Here is an 18,055-nt window from a genome sequence, read left to right as displayed (position 1 = left end):
CCTGTAATCACGGCTATGAATGCTACTCATTGTGTCTGGAGAAGACCAAAAAAATAATCCACCATTTCTAGCAAGGAGTTCAGAGCAAGCTTCTTGTTTGAGCTCCATACAGCACTGAGCTTGTTGTCCTTGATTATTTTCTGCTTAAGGAGTGACTCTGCCTTTTGAAAGCCTGAGGACAGAAAGCTTTGATAAGCCTTTGAAACCTCGCATGCTGTTGTTCCAAGCATATGTCCGATTCGGCTGTGCCGTTTTGGAGTCACTGTTATTCTACAGTCTACTGTTCTGTCCCCACGCAAATCATGAAGGAATTCTGCTTTTGATGTTGCCTGGATTCACAACACACTCCAGAAACTCAGTCATCTCTGATTCACTGCTTAGTCCCGTTGATTTAATAAGAATTCATAAGACAGTCTTCCAATGTCTTGTTCTGTAGTGGGAAATATGACCTTAAATTAGTGATTTTTTCATTATTTTTACATTTTCTGCATTGTAGGTTAATACTAAAGTCACCAAAACTATACAGAACATATAGGACTGTTTATTAATAAAAAAAAAAACTATTTGTACATCTTGCTATTTTCTTAGTCAGTTGTATGAGGTTTGGCTTTCAGTAAACAGCTATGCTGAAATTGTCATTTGTCATGAGTTAATTATTTGAATTTCCTGTCTCTAAATGTGTTTGAGAGCATCAGTTGTAAAGTTGTAAAGAAGTAGAGTTGGCATACAGTAAATAGCCCTGTTTGAGAAATGTTTTAATCTCTATCATGTCAAGAACTACTCAACAAATAAAAAATAAAATACTTTAAGAAATGAACGTCAGTCAATCGGAAAAACGTTTCAACATTACAATGAAACTGGCTCTCATCAGGACCACACCAGGTAATGACCCAGACCAAGAGTTACCTCTGTTGCACAGGATATTTTCTTTAGTGTTACCAGTCTCACAAACTGAGAGTTAACAGCAGCTCAAAAAGAGCCCACCTTAATCAAGTATTTTAGTAGAGTATTTTGGTTGGTTTAAAACTTTTATGTGTTCCTTCATAGTCTGGATGACTAGTAATTGTAGTAATTTACAATGTAAAAACATTGTATAATCCAGTAACTGTTCAGGAAGAAGAACCTTTTTCATACAGTCTCCATTTTCCCCACATTCAAAAGTTCCAGATTAGACAAAATAATGTATACAGTAAATTATATTTTCACTCTCACTATTAAGTATTTAAGGCAGTGGTGGCTCAGTGGTGATACCTGTCAAAATGCCAACTTATATTGGAAGCAATTCCATTTATAAAAGCAATAAAAGTGGAAAATATTGAATGCTTTGTATACGCAATGTGTGCTGTTTTTTTGTTGATATCAATTAAATAATATGCATTAAACAGACTTTAAATGATTCTCAATGCAGAACGACAGATGGATAATGGATGTATGGGTGGATGAACAGTAAATAGAAAGATATATACTGAACATGCTTGGTTAGGGAATCAGAAAAGAGAAAACACATTGCCATGTTAGGTTAAAAAGAGTTATGGATCGCTGTGCTGGAATGCCTTACAGTGCAAGTAATAAAAACAACTAAATTAAAAGACCAATTGTGTACAAACAGCATATTATACTAATTTGATTGAATATTAGAATAGGAATTTATTTATTGAGTACTTCAGTTAAACATTCTTCACATGGCAATTTGGTTAAAGTGTTTAAGGCATCATATACTGTAGGTTTTAGAGCTGCAAGTGTGACATGTATGATGGTAGGTCAACGTGGTGGTAAATGGGGAAGTTTTGAGAGGAAGCCACATTTTTGCACACTTTTACAGTTTCATATCAACTCCGAAAAGTTGATGCTGTTGAAAAAGTTCACAAAAGGAATCTTAATGAGTTGCAGGGCTTTGAAAACGGCTGGGCCTGCGTAGGCCATAGAGGAAAGAGGAAAAAAAAAACAGACACAGACAAAGATAAAAAGACAAACAAACTGGAGTCAAAACAAACAGGGGACCGAGTTAAAAAAAAAAAAACATGATATCATCTAGAGGCGATTCTGTCTTAAATAACTACTGAAAACCAGTTCGTTTTGGACAGACAGACAGGGCGAGTAGGGGAGGGAGCAGGGAGGGTAAAAAATAATTAGCTTGTGAGAGTGGCCATTATATGCTTAGAGAGGGAAGTGGTCTGTGGTATTAAAAGGACTAATTCCATAAGCCCAGAGAGCTTCCTGCTGAGCCTCTGATGCCATTTCTCTTTAGACAACATGTGTGCTGCGCAGCCGCGCCAAAAAGAAGCCCTTTGTTTTCCCCGCGCTTTGTTCTGGCAATCAGCATGCCTCAAGTTTCTCGAAACACAGGTAAATAAACTCGCCGATCCAGATGGTGCAACAGCTGTGAGAGCAGCACTCTGAAATCAACAGACAGTGGGCAGCGCTGCCCACTTCCCCACCGCCACCCTCCTCCACTCCTCCGCTCCCCCCACAACCCAACATTTTTAAACGCTAACTAATACGTGGCGCCGACACTCTGGAGTGTCGAGCATCTGCTCCCTTCGGCCAGCCAAAGGTTACAGGTGTTCCTGATGCCGCCCCGCGCAGCAAGGCACGGGCCGCCGGTGGGGCGGGGGAGGCGGGGGAGAGGGGAGGCGGTTGTTTTGGCAAGGGGTAGCAGCGCACCGGCCGACACCCACCACTACGATCGTGCTGCGCATCCATTTGCTGGAGTGTGTGTCTCAGCTCGTGCTCGCGCCGCTGTGCCTGGAAGGTCAGAGCAGCCATGTCCTCTGCACAACAGCGCTCCACTGCCTCCTTCTCCTGCCTGCAGAGAGACAGAGCGAGAGAGAGCGAGAGAGAGAGAGAGAGAGAGGCAGATGTATCACATACTGTATAATATTCTCACACACAAATACAAATACTACATAGTAGTTATGGCTGCACAATATTTGAAAAATTTTACATTGCAAATGTTCTTTTTTCGACTATATATATAGCAATATTAAACAATGCAGAGCCCATGACGTCACCAGCTCTCCGCCCCCACCCGCACACTGTCTCGCGTCCGGACCGATCAAGAGCTGAGTCAGTGCCGAGCACTCAAAACCCGAGGAAAACTGCAAAACATTAGCAATCAGGCATTCAAGTGGCTTTTTAAAATGTAAATAAGAGTGTTGTAACTGGAAATATCTGCACAAAACTGTGCTGGACTGAGGTGCACAGCATTTGACACGTATGTTTACAAGCACGTGCCCAACCATGTGGATGGAGGCCATGCGTTTACTCCTGCCCCCCCTCACGCTACCCCTCCCCCTCGCGCTTTATTAAGCAATAATACACAAGAGAGAATGCTATGTGTAATAGCACTCCCTCTGCAGCCTCGTGCCTACGGCCGCAGCACAGCAGTGCCAATATTACGTTATAGCACGGACCTCGAGTGTATTATTGCGATTATACCACAGTTTGATTATAGCTGTTTATTAAATGATCTTGAGTTACAGAGGACAAGAAAATACGATCTGTTTGCTTATAAAAACTTTTACAGTAAAATAGTTCCATTGCTGCTCTGTTTATAGCTGCTCTGTTTGTATCTGCACTGTGTGGCTTGTAAGCGCTGCATTGTTGCTAGGTTATGTGGCAGAGTAAAACACGGAGAGCTGCATTACCGGCTGATAACGGCACTCATAGAACGCCCCTCAGCCAATCACACTGCAGGGTCGGAACTAACTGTGGTTTAATACAAGTTATGAAATTGCTGAGGTGTCATTTGTTACATCAGGATTTTTAAAAACTGAATTTGGTATCAATAAACATTAATAAACAATAATCTTAATAAGCAACAAACACTTTTTCAGGATTTGTTTTAGCACAGGTTGCTTGGTTGGCTCTGTGTTTCAGTTCTTGTCCATGTTGCTTCCATATCACAGTCAGGATTTAGTGGAGTCATGTGTCAGCACTTGTATTAATATGTGTTTACGTGTAAAAGTAACGCGATAGTAAATTAACACACGGTGGAAATGTATTACCAGTAATAAAATAAATTAATTAATTTATAATTACTGACATGGAGAAGATTATACTGGTTAGAGGTTCTAATTGCTGGTTTTGGTTAACTTCTGAATCCACTGCTTAGCTCTTCTTTAAAGTTTAAGAAGTATAGTCACTGTTATGCACAAACCTTAAATTTCCATTATGATTATTTCACAATGAATGGACCAATGTAAATGCTGACAACCATTAAAAGTTAAGAAGGATTCCCCTTTCTTTGCTTTTCCTGTAAAGCTGCATATTTGGAAATACAGCTTATTTCAAGTGAACAACAAACATTACAAATAAAGTGAATTAATGCCAATGAAGTTCCTTAACTGTTCAAACAAAGCCAACTTTCATAAGCATACAAAGTCCTACTAAAAGTCATCATGATCTGCAGAACTGTCATCAAAAGCCTCTACGCTCCTCTCTTTAAGACATAACGGCGGCCAAAGAAGGACAGACGCTGAAAGGAGGAAAAAAAGAAAAAGGAAAAAAAAAACAAGAAACAAACCGCACAAAGTCAAAGTGCATTAATTAACAGCGAAGCCCAAAACTTTTCTCGCACACTGGGTTTGGAACGTAGCTGGAGAAGTGACCGTCTCTGCAGGCCTGCTGTCGTCTGGAGTGTGAAGGCGCTCCGCCCGCGAGAGCTGTGAGAGAGAGAGAGCAGGGGAAAGCGGTGGGCCCCCGCTGTGCTTGAACAGCGGCCTAAAACACCATCCACACCAGCGCTCAGCAGGGGCTCACAAAGGCCTCGCAGCCAGCCATTTGTTACCGCGGCTTTCCAGGGGGCCCAGCCACTCGCCGGGGTGCGGGGGTGGCGGAGGGAGGGGGGGTGTTTGTCGACCAATTAGCATGAGACAGACCGCCAGAAAGTTCCGCCGAACACTTCGGGGGGAGAAAAGTTGGCTGGTGAGCTCTGCAGCGCGAGTGTCTGGACACCAGAGAGCAAGAGGTGGACCATTGTTGAGCTTTCAGCTTTGTGTGTGCGGGATGGAACAGGTGAGGGAGATACAAGGGTATGATATGGGAGATGTCCTTTAGAACTGAAGATGCTGCACACCTGAAGCTGCTATCTTTCCACTAAGAGAGAGAGAGAGAGAGAGAGAAAGAGAGAGAGATAATGGATGCCATTCCTAAGATCGCTCTCTACTTAAGTACCATCTGCCAATACATTAGATATTAACAAGAACATCACTATTAAAACTTTAACGCTTTTTTTGTCAGTCCTGTGAACATACCCAGTATTACTAAATATGTTGCATAAACAAACTGTATACATTATATGTTACATGCCATTTTATTTGCATCAAATAATTGGTTTCTCTATTGTTGAATGATTAAAGAACAGTCATTACTGCCATAAACAGCCATAACATTAAAACCACTGATGTAAAATGAATAGCACTGATCTTGATTGTAACATCTGGTTTACAAGGTCAGCTGTCAAAGGGTGGAATACACTAGCTAACAATAATATAATAGCTAATCAATTGTTAGTTCTTGAATTGTGTTCTTTTGTACAGAAGATCTGAACAACTGTGACAAAAGCCAAATTTTGAGGTACAGACTACTGGAGCAGAACATCTCTAGCAGGACTTTTGAAGAAGTTTCTAGAATCCAGTAGTCAACACTAGTGCTGGGCAGCATAGCGTTTCATACGGTATACTGGAGGAGACTTCTGAACCGGTATACATTTTTCCCATACCGCCACACCACTAGAGGCGCTGCAGAGCGCTGTGCAGAAGCACACAGTGTAGAAGACACATAGCTTGTTAGATAACGCTGACCAGTTAGCATAATGAGCTAACATACTGGAGTTAACGGTTACGGTAGCATAGACTGAAAACGGACTGGAATTGTGCAATCGAGCCACAGCTTGGATAAATGTTCCTCTTGTGCCCCAGATGAGCCCAGAAACGGCCCTTTACTCAGCACAAGAGATTAAACTCCCTAAAACTCTGGATACGAGGAAGTAACTATAGCCCTTTTAAATACATTAATACTGTAGCTTGAAGGATAATTTTAATGCACACTGAACTGAATTTATTTATTAACTGGAGAAATAAGGGAACTAAGGCTGATTTTAATACTCTAAGTTAATGTCTCTAATATCTATAGAAAACATTATAAATTGATATTAAATGTGGGTCTGACTTGGGTAATAAAGCTTTTAAAAAATATATATTTTAAATACTTAAACATTGAGTATTTTAGTTCCATTTATAGTGTTTATGGAACTATTTAAAAAGGAAGCTGTGTTAAAGTTGTTGGCATATCTTTTTCTTAGTTCTATTGTTTACATTCTTCAGCTGTTGCTTTTCTGCTAATGAAGTCTGATTTCTTCATATACAGTGTCATTTTGTGGGACTGTCACGTCTGGTACTGTTAGCTCCTCTGTCCCTTCCACACCAAGCTCTAACGGAGGTTCTCAGGTCAACAACTACACTACCCAGAATGCACCACCCGCTGACATCACGCACTCACCTGATCACGTGACACCTCACCTGCTTCCTCCTGGAAGTCCCGAATACTGATTACTGGCACTATAAAGGTGCACGCCAAACAGACTACCAGGCCGCGTATTGTAGGTTCACCTCTTTACAAAGCGTTACTTATCCCTTATCTCAGTTTACTTTGTGTATTACCTTGCTTTTGTTTTCTCGACGCCGATTATTGCCTTTGCCTCTGATACTGGATTGTTTGTGTATGACTTGGACTGTGTTTTCACTACTGCCTCTTGGATTACCTCTGATACTGGATTACTCGTGTATGAACTCTGGACTGGTTATCGTTTCTGGTATAGTCTTGCCTACATTGCTCCGTTTACTGGTTATCACCCACTTCTCTGTATCGACTCTGTCTACATCTGTTTATTCTTATAATAAACGTACATTGTTTTTATCAGTATCTGCACTTGTCTGCTATTCTGTGCTCATCATGACGGGGACAAATTAAACCCCAAAGTAATCAATGCCTTAATGTTTGATATTATATGTACTCCTAACAGAAAAGCAAGTGACAAACCTTTATATAAATATATATATATATATATATATATATATATATATATATATATATATACACCCGGTAAATCAGTAACAAGATCATGAACTTCCAAGGAACTTCCATGAACTTAGAGAGTCCAGAGAGCTACTGAAGCACAACCTACTGAATCAGTCCATGCCTCAATGGATCAGAGCTTTTTAGGCACAATAAGGCAATTAAGTATTAGTTATTGGTCTAGAACCCAGGTATTCAAATCTGTAAATTTAGTTTCCTGTCCTATATTTGGCTCTTGCTGGAAGTTAAGGGCACAGATAATGTAACTGATTAATCATGCAACTGGCTCCAGACCTGATCTACAGAGTGATATTACACAAGAGAAATTCTTTTTTTGAATCAACCATCTGATTTCCATCATGGCTTAACAATGGAGGTAGCAGTCTTTGTTCATTTTTTTATTTTATAAAGATGAAGAGCTGAATTATTCTCCACCACCTACAGCACGGACCTAGACACTCCTGTAAACCATCATGAGACACCTAGCAGTGAGATTTCCACTAACAGAATTCATTTAGAAAGAGTTAATCACCACCATCAAAATCGTCCAAACTAGGAATGCACCAAAACAATTTTTTTGGCCAAACAAAATCTAAAATTTGTTTCAAAGGTATTCATTCCTGTTAACAAACCCTTTTTTTCAATCGCTGCATTAATTTACCTGACTAAACTAATTTTGTTTTGCTTTTCAAAAAATAAATCATCAATGTTCTGAATAAAAAGTCATTGCTGTAATATGTTCTAATAGTAAAATAATGCACTCTGTGTATTGAGTATTAGAGTATTGATGACACTGAGCTTCTGGCTGATAATCTGTCACTGTTAGATATGTCAAGGAAAATGAGAACAGTACTTATTTTCTTAATGTATCAAGCAAAAATATATATATTTAATTTAATTAGATTTGCCTTGTTACACAATCTGCAGTGTAACTACTGCACATGTGCCCATTGCAATGTTAATGCTGAAACAGTGTACACAGCCCTAACTAACACAAAGATACTGATATATCTAGGGCTACAATATCTAATCAACATCATTAATAAAATAATAATAAAATAATAAAAAGTAAAACAAGGAATTGTATGTGAGAGCATCTTTCATAAAATTCACCTTTTTACACTTTAACAACAGTCATCCATAGTCAGAAGCTATTTTTTTTTTATTTGCCTAAAAAATGATCCCTGACTTGATCCCTGGCTGAATGCATTTATTGTAAAATCAAAATGATTTTAGAAAATGGTGAAATCCCACCTTTGTGGAAGGAAGCAATTATTTCAGTTATATCCAAAGAAGGAAAAGTCAAATCAGAATGTGGTAACTATAGGCCAATCAGTGTACTTAATTTAGATTATAAACTATTTACATCTATTCTAGCAAGACGAATTGAGCAGTTTTTGTCTAACCTTATCCATTTGGACCAGACCGGATTTATACAGCAACGACAAACACAGGATAACATAAGAAGAACCCTACAAATAATGCGGTACATTAAACAAAATAAACTTGAAGCAGTGCTAGTGAGTTTAGATGCAGAGAAGGCGTTTGTATGTGTATAACATCATATGATAAGAGTATTTTTGGTAAGGCTAAAATTGGGTGATAAAACACAATAATTGATCAAAAGATAAATTATATAACACTGCTTTTAAAAGCAAAAATGATTGGATGAACATGGTACAAAAATAAATAAGTCTATGTTAAATATGAACCTGAAACATACATGTCTATTTCATCCAGGATAGAAAAAAAAATATTTTATAGCAGCCCTAAAACTTGATTTTACAATAAAAGCCTATGAGACCTTGTGTATTTAAATAGTGATCGTTTTTGTCTAAAGCTGAATCTCTGACAGAGGCAAACGAGACCCTAAAATAGATAAAGAGATGAGGAGGGTATGGATAAATGATATTCCAACACTTACATATTACATATTTTCAATTTTAGTCAAAACAATATAACTGTGATATCTACATGGAAAAAGTGTGAAGAATGCCCACAACAGGTCTGTACCTACAAACTTCTAAAAATATACAGAACTGATTAGTTCATGTGATGCACCCTGTAATAAACATCATCCAGTGGCAGATCTAAATAATGTATACACGTTTTATACAATATCTTATCAACATTATTAATAATATCAATAATAAAAAGTTAAATACAGAATTGTATGTGAGAACATCTTGCAGAACCTCAGAAGTTTTACCAACACCCTAAGAAAGTCAATCGTTTTGGCTGTCTTGGCTAAATAGATTTATTGTAAAATCAAAATGAAGCTATTCTGTTTTCACCGTTACATTTAGACAATCTGTTTATTATATCTATGTGTCTAAAACATATAGAATTGGGCAGTTTATGTGCTGCACCCTGTAATGAACATCAGTCAGTGACAGTGATAGATCTAAATAATGTATACAAGTTTTATACAAGTACACATTTTTATACACACATATAATTTTTCTGTAAACACTTTCTATTGCAGTATTTGAATTTCAGCCCTAAGTAATGGATATTAGTTACATAGGTAACAACACAGTTTATTAATGTACAGGCAGAGTGCACTTACAAAGAACCACTGAAACCAGGCCTGGCAAACTATTTTTGTTTAGATGATTTAATGTGACACAAATAATTGTTCTAAACTAAAAAAACTGTCATTTTAACTAATGAAAAGCCTCTCTTAAGAGCAACTAACTTTTACTTCAACTGACATTGTGATTAAAATATTTTTTAAATATGAACAAACAAATTGTATATAAATGTAAACCACTATAAATGTACTTTTATACATTTATAGGTTCTACTTGCCAAGAAAAAAAATAATGAGTGATATCTCAGTCAGAAACATTATTATTGAGGTAATTTCCTTTTATTGTACACTGAGTTGATAATGTAATCATCATGATAGTCCTAACTAAATGAACTAAAGATCATCTGTAATGTACAGATCTGGAAATTAATTAAGAGACCACTTTCTGAATCAGTTCCTCTGATTTTGCTATTTTTAGGTCTCCCAAATAAAACAAGTTCATATTCATAAAGTTTTAAGAGTTCAGAAACCAATATTTGGTGGAATAATTCTGGTTTTTAATCACAGTTTTTATGTATCTTGGCATGTTCCCATCCACCAGTCCTACACACTGATTTTGGATAACTTTATACCACTCCTGGTGATTATATTCCAGAGGTTTTCAATTTGGTAAAATCAAAGAAACTCTGTTTTTTTTTAAGTGGTCTCTTAATTTTTTTCCAGAGCTGTACGTAGTGTTTTATTACTGTGAAGTGAACCAATATCAATCATTAACCATTAACACACTTTCTAAAATGAAGGAAAGCTACATTTAGTGGATATTTAAAATACTGTATCTAATGACATAAAAACATTTACTAATCTAAAGCAAAAGTACTGTGCCACTAAAAGCGGACAGATAAAAAGCTACAAACAATGGCACTAATATTTAATACTAATTCTCAGTTCCAAGCAGCACTCCAAAAGATAACCCTAGCGGGTTTTTGAGGAAAAAAATCACTAAAAAATATATACAAAACAAAACAAAACAACAACAAAATGGGGTCAAAAGGACAGAACACAGGCCTGTACCAGAAGCAAAATGGCTTACTGTTATGGCCGTCCCGCTTCAGGAGGTGCAGTTTGGTGCGGTGAACTCAGGCCAGGCAGAGGGCCACCCCTGACACCCTGTGGCGCTCGTGTTCGGCGGCGGGTCGCCGTGTGTTTCGGAGCGTGTTTGCTCACTGGCGGTAATGATGTGAGCAAGGCCTAATGTCCTGTGGTCGGGAGGCGGATTTGGGTCGGGCGGGCACGCCCGGTCGGGAGCAGCGCGGAGCGGCCCGAACCGGCTCCGCGGCTGGGTGCTGCTGAGGGGAGAGGGCTGGGGGCTGCCTAAGTGGGCACTATTCAAGCTGTTGCCCATTTGATTTGGAATACCACAGACCGCTCGAGCACACAGTTTGCAGCACCCTGCGGTGCACCGTGATCCCACGCCAGAAATGACCAAATGCTACCGTTCCTAAAATGTGCACAAATTGGAGTCAGCCGGTTGGCTTCATCAGCGCTCGACAGTACGCGAGCAGACTTGCCACCGTTTGTATGGTAATACATGTGCACGGAAAAACTTTACAAAGTACAGCTTGCGCAGCATGGAGGAGGGGAGAAACTTAACGGGAGAGATGGCACCTGGCATTTAGTTCTTTTTTTATGGAAGGCCTTCAATCAGATTATTTTGCCATATGATTAATTCAGATTGAACATCTTTGAATGTCAAAGGCCTTTGGTCGAGATACAAAAGAATACAAGCAGAAGGACAGACTTCAGACGAACAATCAAGAGTAATGTGAAGGAAGTTTTATATCGGAATCAAGTTCCACCATGCTAATAAAGTGATGCTGTTAATAAAATGATGCTATATGAATATCAGGGCCTAAAAGGAAATATCCATTCGATAACCTACCCATAACGCATTCCATCCCTCATGAAAATATTAAATATGTGCTAATAAACTGACAAAAGCTGTAATTTTTGACACCTCCCAAATTATTACATTTGCATACTACGAAATTTAAGGATTATAAATTGGTTAACAAATTTCATACCTTACTCACAATGATGCCAGACATGTTTTAGCATTTTTGTAAAATGTAAAAATCTATCAAAAGCTTAATGAATCAAAGATTTAATGAAAAGAAACAAACAGGCATGATTTTTTTTGGCCATTGAAGTCATCGTTAATCAATGTGTGTATCCTTGTGGCACACACGTCTCTGCCCAAAGTAATATGTTATCAACACACACACACACACCAATCAACACACACACACTCTCACACACCCCAAACCTCAGATGTTTTACAGCATTTATTGAACGGCGCTTAGTGTCAATCACGCTTGTCTTCCGTTTCCCACTGATACACACTGCCCCAACCCTCCGAAAAACACAGAGATGAAGGAGTCCAACCTGCCCCCCCAGTATGTTTCTCTCTCTCCCTCTCTCTCTCTCTCTCTCTCTGTCACACACACACATACACACACTCTCTCTCTCGCACACACACGCCCAACGCACAAACAAACACTATTTACGCTGCTACATCCTAACTGCTCCTAATCCTGCTCCTATCAGCCCTACTCATCCTCATCTCATCCTATCCCCCTCTATCTCTCTATCCCCTCCTTCTATCATCTATCCTCGCTCTCCCTCTCTCGTGTGCGCTCGCTCACTCACTCACTCTCTCCCTCCCCGCATGCCCCCCTCCTCCCTCCGTTTGCTGCTCCCTCCCACCCTTTTTCCTTTAACTAAACTGGCTCTGGCTTCCTCCATCTGGTCCCCTTTCCTTCAGCAGCCCCGCACCTGTTCACACCTCCTCTCCTGTTGGACCGCATTGAACATTTCCTCCGCTGCCAGGGCTATTCTGGCACCCGCAACCTCTCTGTCATTCAATCCATCTGTCAGAAGTGAACTTTGTTTACCACCAGCTTCTGCTTTCTTCTTCAAGAAACGCAAAGCCCCCTCAAGGTCAGCGGCAAAACGAATTGCAGTTGCCACGGATTTACAAACAACTCCCTCCCTCACTCAAAGACCCCCTCCGTTCATCGGCGAACGAAATACGGCGCTAATGCTGCGCGTTCTGGAGCGGGAAACATACTGTATAACTAAACTTTCCTGGGTGTTTTCTTTTTTTTCTCCTTTTTTTCCCTTTGAGAGTATGCATCTCTTTAAAGAAACTCTCTGGATTCCAATATGTCAGCTGGTGGAAAGCATAAGATGTTGTGCCTGAGTGCTATTAGCATTAACGTAAGCCGTGGAGCAAAACGATGGCGAGAAAAGCCTCACTTCTTTCTTCTGAAGAAGAAACTTTCCCTCCTCTCATCTGCAAGGGTTGAAGAATATACCTGAAGAAGTGTGCTTATAATATGTGATGGTATTTGTTGGAAGCAGCCATCACTGATGGCTTCGCGAAGCAAAGTTCAACAACTTTGCGACTGCGACTTTGCGAAAGCAGGTTGACAGCATGGGACTAAAGGTGCAAAAAAGAGAGGGGGTGAAAGGGGTGATAGGGGGGTAGGGATGAGCGAGCGAGAGAATGAGAAAGAAACAGTGATCTCCCTGGATAAAACAGGCCGTGCCAGAGACAGCGCTGATGCTCGTGCTCTGGGCGTGCGACACATGGCCGGAGCCGCGGGCCGACCTGCAGGGGCCTCGCGCCAGACCCCCCACCTGATCCACCTCTCCTCGCTGCCTTCATCACCAAACGCGCCCGCCCCAAAGCCCCCGCGCACCCATGGTACAGAATCAAACCCAGGCAGAAAAAAGCGGCGCGGCCACTGAGGACCATAACAAACGCTGCTTTTAACCCAACAGGGTGTCAGGCTGGCGGGGCTGGAGGTTGCGCCCAGCCCTTCCGCTCCGCTCCCTCACCACGGGCTTTTGTGAGGGGACGCCCGCTTTGTGATGGACTCCTTCTGCCATCTGGAGAGTGGTGAAGAGGAAAGAGAGGGAGGACAGGAAAGAGGGAGAGAGAGAAAGAGCCGTCCCACATGATGAGAGCCACTGGCCACTGGGCCTTTTATGTACTGTACGTACAGGCGTGTGACGACGGGGCTCAGTAATGCCTCACAAAGAAGCGGGCCGTATGAAGCAATCAAACGTTTAGGACAGCATGGCACACGACAATGGATTCAACAGCATCAAATGTCGTGTGGCTGCAGAAATAAATGACTAACTCCGGTTTGTCATCTCAGAAAGCACAAACTGTTCATCAGATTGAATTAAATTTGAATTAAAATTGAATTAAAATTTTACTAAAGCACACTTTAGTGAAGACGTAAAAGCACAGATACAAGTGGTTTACTTTTACTCTTTTTAGTCCGTTTTGTCCATTTGTACTAGAGATACACTTACATTTATTTTTACACATGCTGGTTGCTTTGTCCTGAAATCCCCTGCATCGTTTTGGTGCATTGTTTGTGCTCCAAAGTATTCACAAATGAATGCTACATGTATACAAGATGCAGTGCACACAGACAAACAGTAGGGGCAGTGCAGGCACTCGCAAGCATCAGAAAAAGAGAAAAAGCTGAGTGTTAAATTTCGGAATTTAGCCTCTTTACATACAGTATGTACAACATTGTTGCTGCTGCTGCAAAGCCACAAATATGGTTGTAAGAACAGCTTCCGGAATATCAGCTTTATTTCAAATGTCAATGAAGTTGAGAAACTTCACCAGGGTTCTTGCTCCATTTTAAAAGTAAAATTTAAGACCCCAATAAATATAATTTAAGGCCCAAAAATGTAGTCATAATTTCTTTAGTAGAAAATAATTTATTGTATTGAAAAAAAAACTTAACGCGGGCCATTTTTTATATATATTTTTTTCAATTTTGTTTCATTGTAATGCTGAATGTTAGCATGTTAACTAGCTCGACGCTAATGTTCGATAGCTCTCTGCTAAATTTAGTTCTCTCCTGAGTAATGTAATTACTCGCTGCTAAAATTAACTGTGCTAACCTTATTTCTCTCCCTGGTAACATTAGCTAGCTTGCTGCTAATGTTGGCTAGCTCTACACTAAACTTAGTTCTCTCCCCAGTATCTTTAGCTAGTTCGCAGCTAATGTTAGCTAGCTATCTGCTAAGCTTAGCCACGAGCTTTAGGTTTAGCATTTCAGAATGTTTAAATCAAGCTCTATAGCAGGGGTCACCAATCCAGTCCAGAAAGGGCCGCTGTGGTTGCGGGTTTTCATTCCAACCAGGCACGGGCACACCCTCTATGGGTGGCCACCTGTTTGGGGACTGAGACTGAGGCTGATTGAACAGGTGGAATCAGGTGTGCCACAGCTTTGTTGTAATGAAAGCCTGCACCCACACCGGCCCAATGTGGACAAGATTGGTGACCCCTGCTCTATAGCATGATCATTACAGTCACTTTTATATAGTGACTGGCCAACCGTGTCAAAGGTTAAGAGAATCATCATTACTTTATACAGGCTGCTTGCTTGTAAACTGTGTGGAGTATAGGGTAGTGAAAATATGTTTGACACAAGTTTTAAAAGAGCTCACTGTTGTGTATACTCTACACTGTAGCCTAATGAATATAAATGGAATTAACTGATCAGATATTTCTTACCTCCATCACTCTTGAGGGAAACTTATTGAGGCAATAATATCATAATTTACATTACACTACATTAACAAATTACAGTCCATACTGTACTGTAGTTTATACAGCACTGTAGTTCCCTTGCTACACCATAGACTGTATATAAAGATGGACGCCGTGTCGCCGTTCCCATTCATTCAATGAAAATGAAGCCAAAATCTTCCTCCATTTTGGCGAGTCAGAGACCAGAGTCTGCGCAGTAGAGACCAGAGGAGGGAGAAAGGCTGTGGAGAGACCGCCTACTCATTTAAATAACCCCGCCCCTGAGGGCTGCCTCGCGGTCACAGGCTGCAGAGCGGGGCGGAGCGGAGCTGACGGTCTGTTATTGGTCCCGCCCATAAGCAGCCCTTTTACCATAACCACACCTTTTTTGAATAGAGCCGAATAAAGTTTTAAAAACCGAATTCTGTGGGAATATAAAAATTTGACAATATAAGCAGAGGTTACACTAGCTGCTGCATTTAAATAATGGAAGTAGAATTACAGTATATTAGAAAAAAACGTGATTGAAAGTTTTCTGTTTTGCCATTGAAATCTATGGGGATGGGTGGAGTTACACAGCTTTCTGCAGCCGAACAGCAGGGGGCACCCGACCTGTGGTGGCTTCACTTTTAAGAGACGATGCTCTGTCCAGCTATATACAGTCTATGTGCTACACTATCACACTGTGATTTCATTGCTAATTTGATATTTGTCCAGCTGCTTAAGCACATTACTGATTTAAAGTGTTCTTTTATACTTGATGAGCCTACTTCTTGTCCAGAAAAAAATTAGCTAAGTGAAATCAAAGACACAATGCCTATTAAAACGTTCACAAGGAAAATATAGACAAAATAATAAAGACTGTTGTAGTATTTGTAGTTTTTTCCTTCAATACAAAATCCAACAAGAGTCCTTGGGCAAGACTCCTAACACTACACTGGCCCAACTCTGTAATAGGAAAACCTTATAAATCGCCTTGGATAAGAGCATCAGTCAAATGCCACAAATGTAAATGTATTGTATTTATCGCACTATAAAGTGCACCGTATTATAAGGTGCACTACCAATGAACATATATTTTCTGGTCTATTTTCATACATAAGGTCCACTGGAGTATAAGACGCGTTTTACAGAGACATTAAGGATCTTCTAATTCAGCAGGTCTCACCGCTGGGTGGTGGTGGTGTTGGGAGGGTAGCTAACTAAGTTAAATAAAGTAAAGCTAAGTAAACAAATCAGTAATACAAAAATACTTTTTTTTTTTTCTCAAACAAGTCAAACAAGAACTGGATGTTAATCTACAAAGATTTCTCTCCTGAAAACTGTATATTTGGGTAAGTAAAACTCTTCTGTTTATTTACAGTAAGCATAGATTCCCAAATTTCTCCAGCACTAAGGCTGGAGCATTATAATTAGCGGAAGGTTGCTAACGGTTAGCGGTTTATGCTGCCCGACAGCACTACACTGAGGAATCCTGAGTGTTCTAGTAAGCCAGGGCAATATTAGCTAGCGGTTCGTCCCACTTAAATTGTTTTAACACAGTAAACACGCAGGCTACAGTGATATACAGGGATATACTCCCCTCTGAATGGTGAAAGAGCTAGTGCTAGAGCTAGCTACTAACACATAAACAAGGCATACTAAACTCCACAAAGCTTAAATTCCTTTAACTCATCTTTCTTTTCCTCTTTTCTACTGAAGCAAGCCTATCCACTCAGCAAAATCAAAAATCAATGATCGCTGCTCACTATCAGCCAGACTTTGATATTAAATCCACTGTCTATACTGAAGCAAAACTTATGGTGACCAAGAAAAGGGTGTCATGGGCAGAGAAACGGGAAGGAGAGCAACCCAGCTTCCAGAAACAGTAAGTAGGCCACTTTCTCTGGGCAGAGCTGGCCCAAGTGAGAACAGTTGCACCCGACAGATTTGCCTTCACTTTGCCTGGGGACTCGCAACATTCTGCCCTATACCAGTGCGCCTGATGGAGAGATGGGCCACGGCACTCCAGCACTCCTCTACCGCACTCCTTCCTCCTCAAAGTCATTACTAGGACTGAAAAACAGTCTACAAGATTTTCACACAATTTTATTGTTGTACAATATTTTGGTATAAAGTTACATACTGATATTATGAGTGTATTTAGAATAGGAAACTAATAACAGTTATAGTAAAGTATTTTAATCTAAAATTATACACTTAAGCAGCTGTTTGCTTTAGCAGATCAAATTAAGACACCGGGACAGTTATGTACTGATATAAACATTGGATGTTAAGTTTATTTAACTTTTAAACAGTACATAAGGCCAAACATTGCCCATGATTGGTCATACATGTCGTTAGCAATAATATTGTTAAACATTATGCATAGGCAACAAAACAAAAAGAGAATATATTGAAATCTGGTCACTACAATCCCAATTCTAAAAAAAAAAAACTAAATTGGGATGTTGTGTAAAATGCAAATAAATAGCGACACAGCATCTATGGTTTCCAAACAGAATTGTACAATTTGATCAATTTGTACACAAAACAATTAAAAAAAAAAGAGTTTCAGCCCGGAGACATATGGCAACAAGCCTGTGATTGTTTTAAATGAGTTTTTAAAACAAGTTTATCTTTATTTTTTAAAATAGTTTTATTTATTTATTTATTCAGGGATTTTTTTATTCTTATATTTTTATTTTGATTTATATGTTCTTAATTCATTATTATTCATTTTATATTCTTATTATTCTTAACATTCTTATTTACTTTTACTATTATAATCATTTCTTCATTTTATATTCGATAAATTCTTTTTTTGTGTAAAATCTTTATGCTTT

The 18,055-nt window shown here is 39.7% G+C and overlaps 1 protein-coding gene across 2 annotated transcripts in view; it reads right to left on the bottom strand.

Moving 5' to 3' along the window:
• sdccag8 (SHH signaling and ciliogenesis regulator sdccag8) overlaps positions 1–18,055 on the bottom strand; it is a 101,999-nt gene that overhangs the window by 46,845 nt on the left and 37,099 nt on the right. For both annotated transcript variants that reach the window (XM_022684945.2, XM_049481550.1), the window contains exon 14: positions 2,679–2,806. In XM_022684945.2, the coding sequence (XP_022540666.1) occupies positions 2,679–2,806 (128 nt within the window). The remainder of the gene's footprint in view (positions 1–2,678; positions 2,807–18,055) is intronic.

This window comes from Astyanax mexicanus, chromosome 7 (assembly GCF_023375975.1).
Source record: "Astyanax mexicanus isolate ESR-SI-001 chromosome 7, AstMex3_surface, whole genome shotgun sequence".
NCBI lineage: Eukaryota > Metazoa > Chordata > Actinopteri > Characiformes > Acestrorhamphidae > Astyanax > Astyanax mexicanus.
The sequence above is the reverse complement of the archived record's forward strand: the minus strand, read 5'-3'. Positions and strand labels throughout refer to the sequence as shown.